This window comes from Meles meles, chromosome 10, assembly GCF_922984935.1.
Source record: "Meles meles chromosome 10, mMelMel3.1 paternal haplotype, whole genome shotgun sequence".
NCBI lineage: Eukaryota > Metazoa > Chordata > Mammalia > Carnivora > Mustelidae > Meles > Meles meles.
Window position 1 is genome coordinate 6,179,617 of NC_060075.1, and position 15,126 is coordinate 6,194,742.

The 15,126-nt window shown below is 56.0% G+C and overlaps 1 protein-coding gene and 1 long non-coding RNA gene across 3 annotated transcripts; one reads left to right on the top strand and one right to left on the bottom strand.

Moving 5' to 3' along the window:
• Positions 1 to 232: 232 nt before the first annotated feature.
• On the bottom strand, positions 233 to 6,042 carry AOC1 (amine oxidase copper containing 1). 2 transcript variants are annotated; one of them, XM_046021201.1, is made up of 5 exons: positions 5,982 to 6,042; positions 2,345 to 3,918; positions 1,461 to 1,746; positions 990 to 1,122; positions 233 to 579 (listed from the first exon to the last, which is right to left on the bottom strand). In XM_046021201.1, the coding sequence occupies exons 2-5, from the start codon at positions 3,912 to 3,914 to the stop codon at positions 313 to 315; spliced, it is 2,256 nt and encodes a 751-aa protein (XP_045877157.1). In that variant the 5' UTR covers positions 3,915 to 3,918; positions 5,982 to 6,042; the 3' UTR covers positions 233 to 312. The 2 variants fall into 2 exon arrangements, with proteins under 2 accessions (XP_045877157.1, XP_045877156.1); XM_046021200.1 differs by lacking the exon at positions 5,982 to 6,042 and adding an exon at positions 5,581 to 5,735.
• Positions 6,043 to 9,997: 3,955 nt separating this feature from the next.
• LOC123952002 lies at positions 9,998 to 14,899 on the top strand. The gene is made up of 3 exons (XR_006820552.1): positions 9,998 to 10,782; positions 11,539 to 11,971; positions 12,226 to 14,899. It is a non-coding gene; the product is annotated as an uncharacterized LOC123952002 (long non-coding RNA).
• Positions 14,900 to 15,126: the final 227 nt, after the last annotated feature.

Sequence of the window (15,126 nt, forward strand, 5' to 3'; positions counted from 1 at the left end):
AAGTGTGGGTGGTTTGGCCCGTTTTCTGCAGCGTCCCCCTCAGTGACATCCCAGAGTCCCTGTAGACCCCGGAGAGGGAGCTGCTCGTCTGTTTTTTACAAAAAAAAACAGGGAAGGACGCTTGCCTTGGTGATAGAAGTCTTTTCTGGGGTGGAGTAGACGCCAAGGGAGGCCAGGGCTACCTGCTTTCTCAGCTGGGTGTGTTCTCCCCCCAAGAAGCAGCACACGGAGCTGAGCCCTGAGGGCTTTATTGTCTGTCCCTGGGGGGGGCACCTGGGCTTCTAGGTGGGTTACTTGGGGGCAGAGGGTCCTTCATACAGGCCCATAGGTTCCATTGTAGCTAAAAGGGTCAGGCGTCAAGCAGTCCATCTCCTCCTCCTTCCAGCGCTGGATGTAGTTGGGGCCGCTGTCCCGGGGCCACACGATCACGGGGTCTCTGGACGCCAGGGATGGGTCCTCAGGGAAGAAGTTGAAAGGCCGGAGCAGGAAGCCCACGGAGTTTCCGGGTGTGGCGGTGTTAGGGATGTCCTCGGAGTGGGGGATGTGCAGGAAGCCCACGGTGACCCAGGCCACCAAGTCCTGTGGGAGACGGGGACGGGCAGGCGCTAAGGAGGCTCAGAGGGGGAGGGGCGGGCAACCTCCCCCCGAGCCCCGTGTTTAAGGGGTGGAGAGACCTCTGAGCTCCCCCTCCACCCGGGACCCAGCACAGATCTGAATCGGGCTCCGGCTGGAGCAAGGCAGGGCCAGTACCTTTTCCCTCTCATTCTCTCTCTCTTTTTTCCTCTTTTTTACTTATTTGAGAGAGAGAGAACGTGCACACATGTGCGAGCTGGAGGGAGGGGCAGAGGGAGAGGGAGAATTCAAGCGGACTCCCCATGGAGCACGGGACCTGACGCGGGGCTCCATCCCATGACCCTGAGATCACGACCTGAGCATAAATTAAGAACCAGACACTTAACCAAACTGCGTACCCAGGTGCCCCCCAGTACCTCGTCTTCGATGTTCTCATTGTTTCGAAGAAACTCCTCGAAGACCACCGGCGGGTCCCAGGGGTCGTTCTGGTTGTAGATGCTGCTGCTGCATAGCTCGGACTCCCGGTACTTGGTCACGGCGAGGGGGTACCTGCCCAGAAGGGGAGCCTGGTGGCTCTGGGTGCCAGGGGGCCTCTCAGCCCTCCCAGAGACACCCTCAGGGTAAACGATGGGGGAAAGATACTGTCTTCCCCCTGTGGTGCGATCATCTCCGGGGGGTCAGCCAGACTCACCAAATGCCAGCCGAGGCTCAGGTGCTCGGTAGCGCGCTCCGCTCCCCTCCCCCAACACAGAGCCAGAGAACACACACGTACCCGTGTTGCCGGGCCCAGATACACCACCACGTAGACCCAGATCTCATAGACAGACACACGGACACACGGAAACCCACGAATACTCGCCCTCCCCCGCCTCCCAGGCCTCCCTTACCTGGCCCAGGTGACAGCCCGCTCCTTCTGCCAGCCCACGGGCAGCACCTGGTCGGCCATGGAGTGGATCTGCAGCCGGTAACTGCGCCGATGGCCCCAGCGGTTCTCCTCGGGACTCGCGAAGAGCAGGTGCCTGGGCAGAGGCCGTCCGAAGCGGAAGGCCGCCTGGCGCTCCCGGCGGTAACTTGTCTGCTTCAGGGTTGGCTGGACCAGGTGGTGTCCGGGGCTCCAGGGGTTGGTGATGTTTTCTAGTTTCATCTGCAGGGTCTGGAAGCTGTTCTTGGTGCCTTCAGGGGTCCAGGAAGGAGGACAATGAGAAGGAAGCCCCCTGAGCTGAAATACCCTCGTTTCTGGGCTGGGATCTCCATCCCAGAGCTCATCCGAGAGCAGACCATCGGGAGCGGAGCGAAGATGATGTTGGGGCTGCGCACTGAGTAGAGGGAAGGAGTGAAAGCCAAAAAAACAACAGAGGAACTAGAGGACAAGTCAGAGTCAGGCCTGTTCGGACAGCTAAAGCCTGTCATGATGTCCCTGCCGTTTCACGGTGACATCATTAATCCGGGACACGATGAGTGTTGCCTTAGGCAGCGACATTTCTTACACTCCTAGGCATTGTTCCCCAACCCCACCTGTGCACCTGCCCCATCCACCCCTGCAGGGGTCAGGGAGCCCCAGGGCCAGACCAGAGCCCACTGGCTGCACCCAGGGCCAAGGACATGCTTGTCACACTTCCACCGTTCCTCAGGGGCGCGCGGGTGTCTGCAGGGTGGTTTGCAGAGAAGCAGGCTAGGCTCCCGATTCTATGCCTCCGGGGAAGTTTCAGCACCACCTCCTGCCGGAAGGCAGATGTTTGGCTGGGAGGGCGCTTCCCACCCCGGGTCCTACCTGCCACGTCCAGGTCGACGCGGTAGTGCACCAAGTGGGTGTGCATGTTGCCCAGCAGGTGTGTGCGCAGGCGGGTGCCGTAGCGCAGCCCCTCCGGGGTGTAGAAGGTGGCGTGCACGTAGCCGGTGGCGTGCATCTTGGCCTCCATCACCCCGTTGGGGTAGAAGATGAAGTCCCAGATGTAGTCATAGTTGTAGACGGTGGACGTGGTCCGCAGCACCAGCACCTGGCCTTTCAGTCCCGCGTAGAAGTTGAAACCGCCACTGAAGTTGGAATTAAAGTGTCGCCGAAGCGGCACTCCCGTGGGCATCTCAAAGATGCAGAGGGCGCGGGGGTAGCGCACGGGGTCATCGGCGTCGTAGTGGTGGAGGGCGTCCAGGAAGGTGGCCGTGTCCGGGCAGTCGATGCCGGGCGCCAGCTCGTGCGTAACGCTGCCCAGCCCCCAGCCCACGTCGATGTAGCTGGTCTGCATGCCCGCGGGCGTGTGCCCCCCGTACAGCGCCACGGCCTCCTGCACGCTCACTTCGTAGGCCACGCGCTCGCCGCCGAAGAGCACATTGAGGACCTGCAGCCCCGAGGATGAGCGCAGCCGGAAGGACACGCTCCAGCCGCCGTAGAGCACCGTGCTGCCCTCCAGCCTGTAGCGGCGACCTTGGGGCTGGACCACGCGGGGGCCATTCAAGGGGCTGGGGGTGGGGAAGTGCCCACGTGGCTTGTAGGAGGAGAAGAGGGGTGTCTCCTCGGTGCCCTCGGGGGGCAGGTCCTCCAGAACCACCGCGTCCACCTGCCCCTCCTCGTACTGCCGAGCCAGCTCCTCCGGGCTCGGGTAGAACTTGCCGTTGTACCAGACCAGCTCCACCGTCCAGTCCTGCGGGTTGGTGCTGCCGTGGTCCAGCAGGAGCTCCAGCCCCGTGGGGTGCAGGAAGTAGCCCTCCACGAGGCGCTGCAGGATAAACCACGAGCGGCGCTGGCCAGAGCCCACGCCCCGGGGCGCCACGTCTGTGAAGGTCAGGCAGCGTGAGTGACAGTCTTGGAAGGAGAAGCCTGTGGTATCAAGAAAAAACTGGTGCAGGGGCTTGGTGGTCTTCTGCAGGGCCTGGGCCAGGAGGGCGTACTCGGCCCCGGTGATGGGCCTGGAGGCCCAGGTGGTGCGGTGCCCCGGCCTCGGGGGCAGCTCTCGCATGTAGTAGGGCCGCGGCAGGGGCCCCACGGCGAACTCGGTGACGTTGGGGTGCTCCTGGGCTCCGAAGAAGATGACCGCTCTAGCCTCGCGGGCGGGAGGCTTCCCGCCTTTGTCCAGAAATTTCAGTACCTGTTGCTTCTTGGGCAGCAGCATCTCAATGAGGAACACGGAGTTCTTGGCCATGGTGGGCGCTCGGGAGGGCTCCAGCCTCAGCTCCTCCCGCGACCGGAGGAAGCTGCGCACGGCCTTCAGCTCTTGGGCGCTCAGGTCCTCGAACACCCCCGCCTTGCTGTGCAGGGCCCGCGAGGGGCGCTTGGCCGTGGCCGTCGCCTGCAGCACCAAGATGGTGGCCACGGCCCAACGGAGGGCCAGGGCGGCTGGCCACATGGCTCTGGAACGCAGTAGCTGAACTTAGTTGGTTTGCGGGAGGAATTGGGTTTCCACTAGCGGGGAGCCTTGGACAGCGAAGCCCCGCCCCCCGGCATGGTGGTTTTCCTACAGACTCGGCCCTCGGCCCCCTCCCTTGGCTGTCCCAGCTGGAGCCCTAATAGTGTTCAGATCTGTGCTTCCCGTGGATGTTTTAAAAAGGATTTTATTTATTCATGTGACAGAGAGAGAGAGAGAGCTCGAGCAGGGGGAGCAGCAGGCAGAGGGAGAAGCAGAGAGACTGATGTGGGGCTCGATCCCAGGTCTCTGGGGTCATGACCTGAGCCGAAGCAGCGGCTGAGCCAGCCGAGCCCCCTCCCCACTGACTTTAATTCTGCTCTCTCCTTACTTGTCTGCCCTCTTCCAATACTCCTGTGGATTTTCTTGGCTACATAAACTCATTTTGCCTTTCTCTATGTATTTTCTCAGCCCAATTAATGAGACGATCAGGATAACACGTTTAGAGCACTGTCCGCCTTCTACGAAGCACTCAGGAAACGCTAGCTGCTCTCTTTTGAAAGTCAGCTATGAAGCTATGGTCTGTGATGACAACACGTCGAAAAATGCAAGCGATGTGAAGTAATTGGTCTGTGACTAGTCTGTAGTCCTGTGGCTTTGAGGACAAGGACGGGGTGGCCAGAGGGTTTGGGGGCCTCTCTGGTGGGGCCCTCCAGGTGTGGCTACTTGGCTATTCAAACGGGGGGAGCCATCCCAGGTGGAGGGGCGATGCCCTTTCCCTTGCATTTTGGGGGGCTGTGGACAGGGTCTTTCCCTCATTTTCCCACCCCCAGGGCTGCCAACACGATCCCCTCTGGCTGAACTGTCTCCTCTGCTGGCCCTGGTGGGACGTCCCAGGACTCATATGACCTTGTGTTCTCCAGCCCGAAGGGCATGGGGGACACTTAGGGGCTGCTGGGGTGAATCCAGAGCCAGTAAAGGGATATGGGGTGAGTGCGTGTTCTGCTATTAAATTTTGCCAAGCCTCCTTAAAAAACACACACACAAAGAGCCTGCTTTTTAGAGCACTTCTGGGATCACGGCAAAACTGAGAAGATGCAGACGTTTCCCAAGAACCTCCCACCCCCACTCACACACCACTCCCCAGTAAACAAATCCTTCTCCAAAGGGGGACTTTTGTTACTATCTATGAATCCAGGCTGACACGTCCTGTCACCCAAAGTCCGAAGGTGCCATTAGGCGTCAGTCTTGGTGGTGTACGTTCTGTGGGGTTTGACAAACGGACCGTGACATGCGTCCATGATGATATATTTATATTTATATTTTTTATACCTATACTTATTGTAGGATCATACAGAGCAGTTTTTCTGCCCTATAAACCCTCTGGGCTCCTCCTGTCCACCTGTTCACCCCTCCCTTCCCTCTAACCCCTGACAGCTGCGACTCTTCTTACTGTCTGCGTAGTTTTGCCTTTTCCGGCATGTCCTACAGTTGGAATTGCACAGTATTCAGCTTTTCCAGATTGCTTCTCTCACTTAGCCATATGCATTTAAGTTCCTCCATGTCTTTTCACGGCCAGGATCCCTGTTTTACAGTCTTGAAATTCCAAATTTCGTTCTGCTTTGCTAAGGAGGGAGGCGTGCAGGAGGAGGTTTGTGATTCAACTAACCTGAACTTGGCTCTTCCTTTCACGTTTACCTCTCCTAGTACAACCTTTACTCCAAAGTCCAAGCGGGCAGCCGGTGAGGTGGACGATGTTGATGAAGCCACACGAGGAGAGAGAACTCGGCGGCTAGCGGGACCCCACATGAAACGTGCCCTTCCTCCCCACATCTCATCCTCAGCACCCCAAGAATGGCATCCAGGCCCTGGCGGTGCCTTTCCTGTCTCCCGCCTGGGTAGTTTAGACTTGCAACCCAGCCCTGGGGTTCTTCCCTCTGGGTTCCCACCCCTTGCGTTCTGGCTCTCCCCCACTCCGTGTCTGTGTTTCTCCTTTCCCTCTCTCCACGCCCTTCTTCCCTCCCTCCGGTCCCCCGTCCACCGCCCCCAGCACCCCCTATCAGAACTCACCTGTGTGTTCTGCTCTGGGCTCACCTCTGCGGCCAGCCTTTGTCTCTGACCCCTGGAGCTTTATGGCTCTACTGACCCCGCCCTGGAGGGAGGGACAGGGTGAGGCATGGGCTGACCAAGGAGGGGGACCTACAGCTCAGGGGTTCCCCAGTGGGCAGGGGCATGATGGAGTACATGGGGACTCTGGCTGCTGCGGTCTGGGGGGCTCCTGTTACCCCTTTGAGGAACTTACATCTGGAAACTGCCCAGTCCTTCTCTGCTTTAGTGACCCGGGTCCACTTCTGTTTTCCCTCTGATTCCCTCTCCTCCCGCCGCAGGGGCATCTTTCGCAAGAATTGCGTGTGGTCCTTCCTGCTTCAAGCTGCACTGTGCCGTGATCTGTTACAGCGGGTGGCGGGTTGCAGAGGCCAGAGATACACATGACGACACTTTACCAGCAAGTAGCTTCCCCTGGAATAGATCGCAGGGCAGAAGCAGGGGCTGGTCCAGATAAACAGCAGCAACACCCACAACAGAGGATCTGACCCACATGTAGAAGAGGGAACCAGAGACAGAATGGCTGGGGAGAGGAAAGCCACGATGTAGACAGAAGGTCTTCTTAGCCATCTCTGTGGGGAAAGGAGGGAGGAACCGGCTGGGGACAAAATCAGCCTAGATGGCTGGGGCTTTGGGTCAGAGACGGGGGTGGGGGGGTTGGGGGGGGAGAGAAGAAGGGAAACCGGGAGGCGGGGGTGGGGGCGGTGCAGCGCTGCAAGTCGTTTTTGTATTTAGTGGCTGCTAGATGAAGGAAGGGGAAAATATTAGTTAATCCATTACCCATTTGCAATTCCAGAAGGCCTTTGACGTCTTCAAGGAAGGGGATTAGCTTTAAATGCTAAGATGATGACTTATATAATGACTTTGCTTACATCCTTCCTCCTTCACTGGTCTGAAGAGTTGAGACTTGGTTAGTCTCCCTTAGGGCTCACCAGCTCTGGAGGATGAGACTTGAGGATGCTGGATCCAGAAAGAGTTATAGGAACAACTTGACCTTGAGAAGCGCAGCCTGTTTCTGTTCCACAAAAGACATCATATCCAAGATAATGGGATGAGGACAGATCAGGGGAAGATACCTGTGATGATTAGAAGAGAAAGGGATCACACATAAAGGAATGAAGCCTGACCCTTAGCTCGCACGAGACACAAAAATTAATTCAAAATGGATGGAAGACCTCAATGTAAAAGGCCAAACCATAAAACTCTTAGAAGAAAACGTTGGAATAAATCTTTTCGACCTTGGGTTTAGAAGGGATTCTTAGCCAGGACTCAAAAGTGCAAACAACTGAAGGAAAAAACACAAATTGGACCTCCCCCAAATTATAAACTTCTCTATTTCAACGGACACCATCAAGAAAGTGGAGACACCCCATACAATATGAGAAACTCTTTGCAAATCATGTATCTGATAAAGGACTTGAATATATAAAGAACTCTCACAACTCAATAAGACAAAGAGAACACAATGAAAATATAGGCCAAGGATCTGAATATGTATTTTTGCAAAGAAGAGGCACAAGTGACCAAAAAGCCCTTGAAAAGATTGCTCACCCTTTTCAAGTGAGTCATCACGGAAATGATCAAATTCACAGTGAGCTGTGACGTCACATCCGCCCGCGCGGCTAACGTCAACGAGTCAGACAGCGACGGTCGGTGGGGATGGGGAGAAATCCGAAAGCTCGCAGGCTGCTGGTGGGAATGGAAGTGAGGCACCCGCTGTGGAGAACAGTCTGGTACGTCCTCCAGCAGTTCCACACAGAGCTGCCGTCTGATCCAGCCACTCCGCCGCTAGGCAAAGACCCAAGAGACACGGAAACAGGCCTCCACACAGAAACTTGTAACAGAGGCTCAGCACAAAGGTGGAAATGACCCAGAGGTCCTTCACCTGAGGGGCGGATAAACGGTGGAATGTTATCTGGCATTGAAACAGAGTTAAGTACTGACTCACGCTATAGCGTGAATGAACCTTAAAACCATTCTCCAGGGGCCACCTGGGTGGCTCAGTGGGTTAAGCCTCTGCCTTTGGCTCAGGTCATGATCTCAGGGTCCTGGGATTGAGCCCCACATGGGGCTCTCTGCTCAGCGGGGAGCCTGCTTCCCCCTTTCTCTGCCTGCCTCTCTGCCTACTTGTGATCTCTCTCAAATAAATAAATAAAATCTGATCTCTGTCAAATAAATAAATAAAATCTTAAAAAAAAAAAAGGAAAAAAGACTCACTCTTAAAAACAAAATAAAACCCATTCTCCAGGGGCATCTGGCTAGCTCAGTCTGTTAAGCATCTGCCTTTGGCTCAGGTCAATTTCTCGGAGTCCTGGAATCGAGTCCCGCGTTGGGCTCCCTGCTCTGCGGGGAGTCTGTTTCCCCCTCTCGCTCTGCCCCTCTCCCTGCTCATGTGCTCCCTTTCTCTCTCTCCCTCTCTGTCAAGTAAATAAATAAGATCTTGAAAAAAAAGACATTCTGCTCAATGAAAGAAGCCAGTTAGGAAAGACTGTGTATTACACGATTCCACTTAAATGAAGTGTGCAGAGCAGGCTAATCTACAGAGACAGAAAGCAGGTTAGTGGTCGCTGAGGGCTGGAGATCTGGGTGGGAGTGACAGCTAAAGGACGTGGAGTTTCTTTTTGAGGGGCTGACCGTGTCCTAAAATGGACGGTGGTGAGGGTTGCTCATTTCTGTGACACAGGACAGTCCGTCGATTACTCGCTTTCTCAGTGGATTGTATGATCTGTGAGTAACTACACAGGACAGTCCGTCGATTACTCGCTTTCTCAGTGGATTGTATGATCTGTGAGTAACTACACAGGACAGTCCGTCGATTACTCGCTTTCTCAGTGGATTGTATGATCTGTGAGTAACTACACAGGACAGTCCGTCGATTACTCGCTTTCTCAGTGGATTGTATGATCTGTGAGTTAACTCCAGAAAGCTGGGTTGTTTTGTTTTGTTTTTTAAAGTGAGAGGGTCTCTATCTAGAACACACAAGGAAAGCCTACAAAACAGTCAAAAAGAGGAAGCAATCCCACTGGAAACATGAGCAGAGAATTTCAAGGCCACTTATGCAAGAGGAAACCACAAGGGCCAAGGGCACAGGAGAAGATTCTCCCGTGTGGTGACTCTTAGAACAATGCCATTGTTCGACGAGATCTCATCTTACACCCACCGCTGGCAGAAACGAGAAAGCTGGATGATACCCAGCGCGGGCAGCGATGCGGTGAGATGGGAGGTTCAAGCTGGGCTCGCGGGGAGGCAGGCCGAGGGTCTGGCTTTCTGGAGGGCCGGCCCAGCATGTGGGCCCTGAGCCGGCCAGACGCCCCACAGGACTGAGTCATGCTGCTTCGGACGTGTATGGAAGAAGAGTCTCACGCAGCAGCACCAGGCGGGACGCAGACAGCCACCGCGGTGGAGTTGGGGAGCCGGAGCCCGTCCGGGGGCCCATCGCCGGGCCAGGGAGCCAGTGCGGCGGGCGGTGCACACCACAGATACAGAAAAATAACGGATGTGCACTAATACGTGAGAATTGCTGCTGGGGAAGGGTGGGAACACACACACACATGCACGCGTATGCATACAGACATGTGCACACACGTGCGTACCGACACCTTCCTGCCTCCATGCATAGATACATGCGTAAGAGGACAGGGAGGCCTGGTGTGGCCGGTGATGCTTAGGTCCATGCTCTGAGGTCCACGCTGAATTCTGCAGTGGATATCTAGAAATCCATAGCTGGAGGGGCCGAGAGGAAAGGTGAGAGAGGCTGCGGGTTTTCACCCCAGGGTGGAGATGGCTCGGGAGCAGGCCCCACAGCAGGTGCCCCACCGAGGGGAGTGGGGAGGAAGGGTAATTTTGCATGCAGGCAGGGAGGTGGGACACCCAAGCTTGGATCTCACTTTTTTTTTTTTTTAAGATTTTATTTATTTATTTGACAGACAGAGATCACACGTAGGCAGAGAGGCAAGCAGAGAGAGCGGGGGAAGCAGGCTTCCTGCCAAGCAAAGAGCCCGACGCGGGGCCCGATCCTAGGACCCTGAGATCATGACCCGAGCCGAAGGCAGAGGCTTAACCCACTGAGCCACTCAGGCGCCCCGGATCTCACTTTTTATTTAAAGGAGCACCAAACAAGTGCTCCGAAAGAGCAACGAGATTCAAGGTAACCCAGAGTAAGTGAGACACGAGCCGTGCCCAAAGGAGAGTCCTGCCCGACGTTGGCAAGAGATGCCCCTCAGGACCGAAAGCCTGTCCAGGCCTGGGATTCTGTCTCCTCTGCGCCATGTTTCCAGGCTGCCGTATCCAAGCACCATAACCTGGGGGCTGAGAACAACAGGATACTTTTTTCTTACAGTAGTGAAGGCTGGAAATCTGACATCAAGGTGTTGGCGGGGCAGGGCTCCCTCTGAAGGCCCTGGGGGGGGGGGGGCGGGATGTGTGTCCTTGCTGGCCTCTTCCAGCTTCTCCTGTTGCTGTCAATCCTTGGCATCCCTTGGTTCCTTGCCTGGTGGCCCCATCACCCTGCCTCTGCCCCCTTCGGTCCCACGATGTTCTCCGTGTGTCTGTGTCTCTGTGTGTCCCTCCTCTTCCAAAGAGAGACACCAGTGACTGAATTCAGGACCTGCCCTACTTCCTCTTAGCTAATTACAGCTACAGTGACCCTATTTCCAAAGAAGGGCACCGCCTGCAGTTCCGGGAAGGATATGGGATTTGGGGGACACGATTCAGCCCTGCACAGCCTCTTGACATGTCCCACCTTGCGCGTGGGAGTCCACAGCAGGTGAGTGAATTCTGAGCCCGGAGCTCTGAGCTGGGACCTGTAGGTTCCCAGAGAAGAAGCTGCGTGGAGGAGGAGGGGGCCCCACGCAGGGGCGGGTGGGAACAGTCACAGGACTGAGACGGGCCGTGTGTCCCCGCGACCCTGAGCAGGGCGGGTTCTAGGTGGAATCGGGCACTGCGCCTGGAAGGCGGAGGGGGAGACGCCCTGGAGGGCAGGGACGGGGTGAGGGCCGCGCTGGGCGCTCCTGTAGAAATGCGGGGATGGGGCGGAGGCTGATGGGGTGCCCCACGGGGGGTGGAGAAGACGGGCCTTTAAGAAGGACCCCAAGGAAACAGAGACAAAGGGAACTTTGGGGGGCAGAGGTTTTGACTCAGGTCTGGGAATGGAGGTGTGAACTTCTGGAATTCAGTCTTGTTGCTTTGCTACGAGCTCTTCTTCTAAGCTCCCCATGCTTGGTCTGTCGGCCGGTCCCTCCCTGCCGTGGGGTGACCTTGATGACTGAAGTCTCTCTATTCTTGGGGTTAATGATTGGTAACAGTTCCAGATAACACTTGGGCAAAGACTGTCCCTTAAGTTCTGGGCCACGTGCCTCTCTTAAAGGGGCAGGGCTTGGGGGATGATGTTGTAGGGAACGGGGTGTCCAGTCTGGTGGGGGGTGCAGAGTGATATGGGAAACTGGATCCAGGGCCGGGGTTGGTAGGCCAGAGATCACAGCTCGCAGTTTTCCCATCGCTAAATCTTGATATTTTGTTTCAGAGAGCCACAGCACGCCAGAGACCACTGGAGACCATCTAGAGAGGGGGATTGTTTCCACAGCAAAGCCAGAACTCCACGCGGGCCTGCATCCCCGGCAGGACCCCTGGCCACCCAGCTGTGACAACCCAAAATGCCGTCAGACATGGACAAGCACAGGCCTGTTTGCTCTACTGTGCTCCGCTGGGTTGCCCTTCCCAGACCGCCCGTGTTTCACACTCTGAAGGCTTGCCTCCGGCCAGTCTGTCGACGTCATTTTTTCTAAAAGGCATTTGCTCACTTTGTGTTTCTGCGTGAGACTTTGGTAATTCTCACAGTATTTCCAATGTTTTCATTATAGTCATATGTGCTACGGTGATCGGTGGTCTTGGCTGTTACTCCTGGAATCGTTCTGGGGGTGTTGCGAACTGCACCCACACGAGATGACACGGATGTGGTGGAGAGAGTTCGTGTGCATTCTGACGGCTCCACCGAACGGCCCTTCCCGCCTCTCTTTCCCTCTCCTCCAGCCTCCCTAGTCCCTGGGACACAACACTACTGAAATCAGGCCAGTTTCTAACTCTGCAATGGCCTCTAAGGGTTCAAGTGAAAGGAAAATTCGCAGGTCTCTACATTTATTTATTTTTTTAAAAAGATTTTATTTATTTATCTATTTGTTTGAGAGAGAGAGAGACTGAGAGCACGGATGAGAGGGGCAGCGGAGAAGGAGAGAAGGAATCTCAGGCAGTCTACCCACTGGGCACAGGACCTGACGCAGGGCGAGATGGTGATGTGAGCCAAATCCGGAATTGGGCACTTAACCAACTGAGCCACCCAGGCACCCCATATCTCTCCCTTTAAATAAAAAACTAGAAATGAGTAAGCTCAGTACCTTGCTGTTGGCCTGGAGACGGCGGCCGTGGTCTGCACAGGAGACCACACCAGCCACCCATCCCCTTAAGCCAAAGCCTGATCCAGAGCAGGGCCCGGACTCTCTTCCGTGCTGGGACGCGGAGCGGTGAGGACCTGCGGAAGGAAGGTCTGCAGCTGGCCGGCCGGTTCGGGAGGCTCCAGGACGAAGCCATCTCCGCAACACCCAAGTGCAAGGTGACGCGGCCGGGTCTCCGGACCATCTAGCCGCGATCACCGATGAGGGGGCCGCCCGAAACAACAGGCTTTCAGCGCAGACCCAACAGCCTTCTCTGGAGGAAGATGCCGGCTGGGACTCGCACAGCCCAGAGGAGAAGGCAGCGCCCGGCTGCAGAGCTCCAGCAGGCGACCCTGTCGCGAGGGGCCAAGGCGGCCGGTGACCCGGAGCTGAAGCCGGTGCTCCGTGGCCGCTCGGAGGCCCCGCGGCGCGTGAGAACCAGGCCAGTCCGCTCCGCCTGGCTCCGGGCCGGGAACCACAAGGAAGCCGCAAGAGACCAGGAGCAGCCGCGGAGCCCGAGGAGGGGACGCAGCTGCCACGGGCTCAGGGTCAGACGGGACCGGACGGCACGTGGAGGCGCTTCCTCGGGAGGAGCAGAGCGAGGGGCTTCCTGAGCCGACGACGGAGGGATCAGAACACGACGAGCTGCGGAGGAAGCAGCGGCAGGGCTCGAGGGGTCGGACTCCAGTTCTGAAGGCAGTTCCGTGGGTTAAACGCCATCGGGCGGCACTGCCCGCCGCCGAGCCACCGTTCGGGACAGAAGAGCCATCGGCGCGACAAACCGCAGGGCCGCGCGGGCCCCCAGCACCCAGCACGCCGACGGGTCAGCAGCGGCAGCATCGCGGAGACCCTCCACCCGCAGAAAGTCCCACCTGCTGAGAGCTCAGACGGCGGGCCGCACGTTTTAGCAATAAAGTCTTTTTCAGTGAAGGCATGCACGTTGTTGTTTTGGACACAGCGCCGTTGCACAGGTCACAGACTGCAGCAGGGCGTGCACGGAACATTTGTGCCCTGGGAAACCAAGCGTTCCTTGGACCCAATATCAGCGTTACTGCAGTGGTCTGGAGCCCAGCCTGCAGTATCTCCCAGGCGCGCCTGTATCTTCTGGGGGGCAAATAACCCCTCTTGCAGAGAACGACTGGCCTGTGTTAAACACTCCTGAATTGTACCTGGAAGTGGGGACAGCCTCCCTCCCCTCCTCACCTGGATCTCCCACTCTGTCTTCCACCTTTTGTGAGAACATCTTCTCGTTGGTGGTATACCCCCATCTCCCAGGCCTCTCCAGGCCCCGCTCTGCAGTGCAGCCATGGAACCATGCCAGGCTAAGGGGGCGGTTGGGGAGCGCTCCTAGCCTCTGCCCCTGTGTTCCCTCGCCTGCAAATCTCTCTCTCTTCCTTCACTTACCCACTTGCTGCAGCCCAGTCTCAGCACCACGGCCCCTCCCCCACCTTGCCTCACACTCTCCAGGCAGCTGTGATTTCCCAATTTCCCGCATCCAGGGCCTGGGTCCGGCTCCCGCACTGCCTTCTGCTGCCACTTTGCCACTGTATGGCCCCAGGCTTGCCTTCTCTACCAGGTCCTGGAGGTCAGGGACTCAAGCAGGCATCCTCGTTTCTTCAAATATACAGAAACCAGTCCAGTGCCCGGCACACCATGGGGATTCCTGTTTTGTCTTCAGATCCTGTGCATCAGGGGGATGGAAGAGATGTTAGAAACCCAGACGTCAGAAGAGTTTTGATGAATTGCTGTTGGCAGTCGAAGAAAAAAACATGCTACATGGTGAGGTTTCAACCAGGTTACCATTTTCCCCAACTTTATTGAGATATAATTAACATACAACACATCGTTATCTACAATCACAGGATCCCCCGAGAACTTATTCATCTTTTAAAGATTTTATTTTATTTATTTGACAGAGAGAGAGATTACAAGTAGGCAGAGAGGCAGGCAGAGAGAGAGGAGGAAGCAGGCTCCCTGCGGAGCAGAGAGCCGGACGCGGGGCTCGATCCCAGGACCCTGAGGTCATGACCTGAACTGAAGGCAGCGGCTTAATCCACTGAGCCACCCAGGCGCCCCCTTATTCATCTTTTAACTGGAGGTTTTTACCCACAACCAATATCTCCCCATTCTCCCTGCCTCTGACAAACCCCATTCTACTGTTTCTATGAGTTCAGATTTTTTAGATTCCACGAATAAGTAAGATCATACAGTTTTGGTCCTTCTTTGATTTATTTCAGTGAGAATAACGGCCTCAAGGTCCGTCCATGTTGTTACGAACGACAGGATTTCCTTCTTTCTTGTGGTGGAAAAATATTCCATTGTGTATACACACACACACACAGGAATATTAAAATATTCATGCACACACATACCACATCTTTATCTAGTCATCTGGGGATGGATATGTGGGTTGTGTCCACAGCTTGGCTATTGTGAATAATGGTGAAAAAAAATGAGGATGCAAACATGCCTTCCAGATTCTGGTTTCATTTCCTTTGGATTGATACCCAGAAGTGGGATTGCTGGATCATAAGGTAGTTGTATTTTTTATTTTTTTGAGGAAACTCCATGTTTTTTTTCCAAGGCTGCACCAACTTACATCCCCGCCAACAGTGCACAAGGGGTCCTTCCCAACACCTCTCTCTTGTCTCCTTAATGACAGCCATTCTGACAGATGTAAGGTG

Bases quoted from the DNA above. Each gene is read 5' to 3' on its own strand.
- AOC1 (XM_046021200.1), bottom strand. From the start codon at position 5,720: ATGTGGGGTCCCGCTAGCCGCCGAGTTCTCTCTCCTCGTGTGGCTTCA. The intron at 1,747-2,344 runs GTAGGACCCGGG...GGACCCCTGAAG, and splicing joins CGTCGACCTGGACGTGGCAG to GCACCAAGAACAGCTTCCAG. The intron at 580-989 runs GTACTGGGGGGC...CGTCTCCCACAG, and splicing joins ATGAGAACATCGAAGACGAG to GACTTGGTGGCCTGGGTCAC.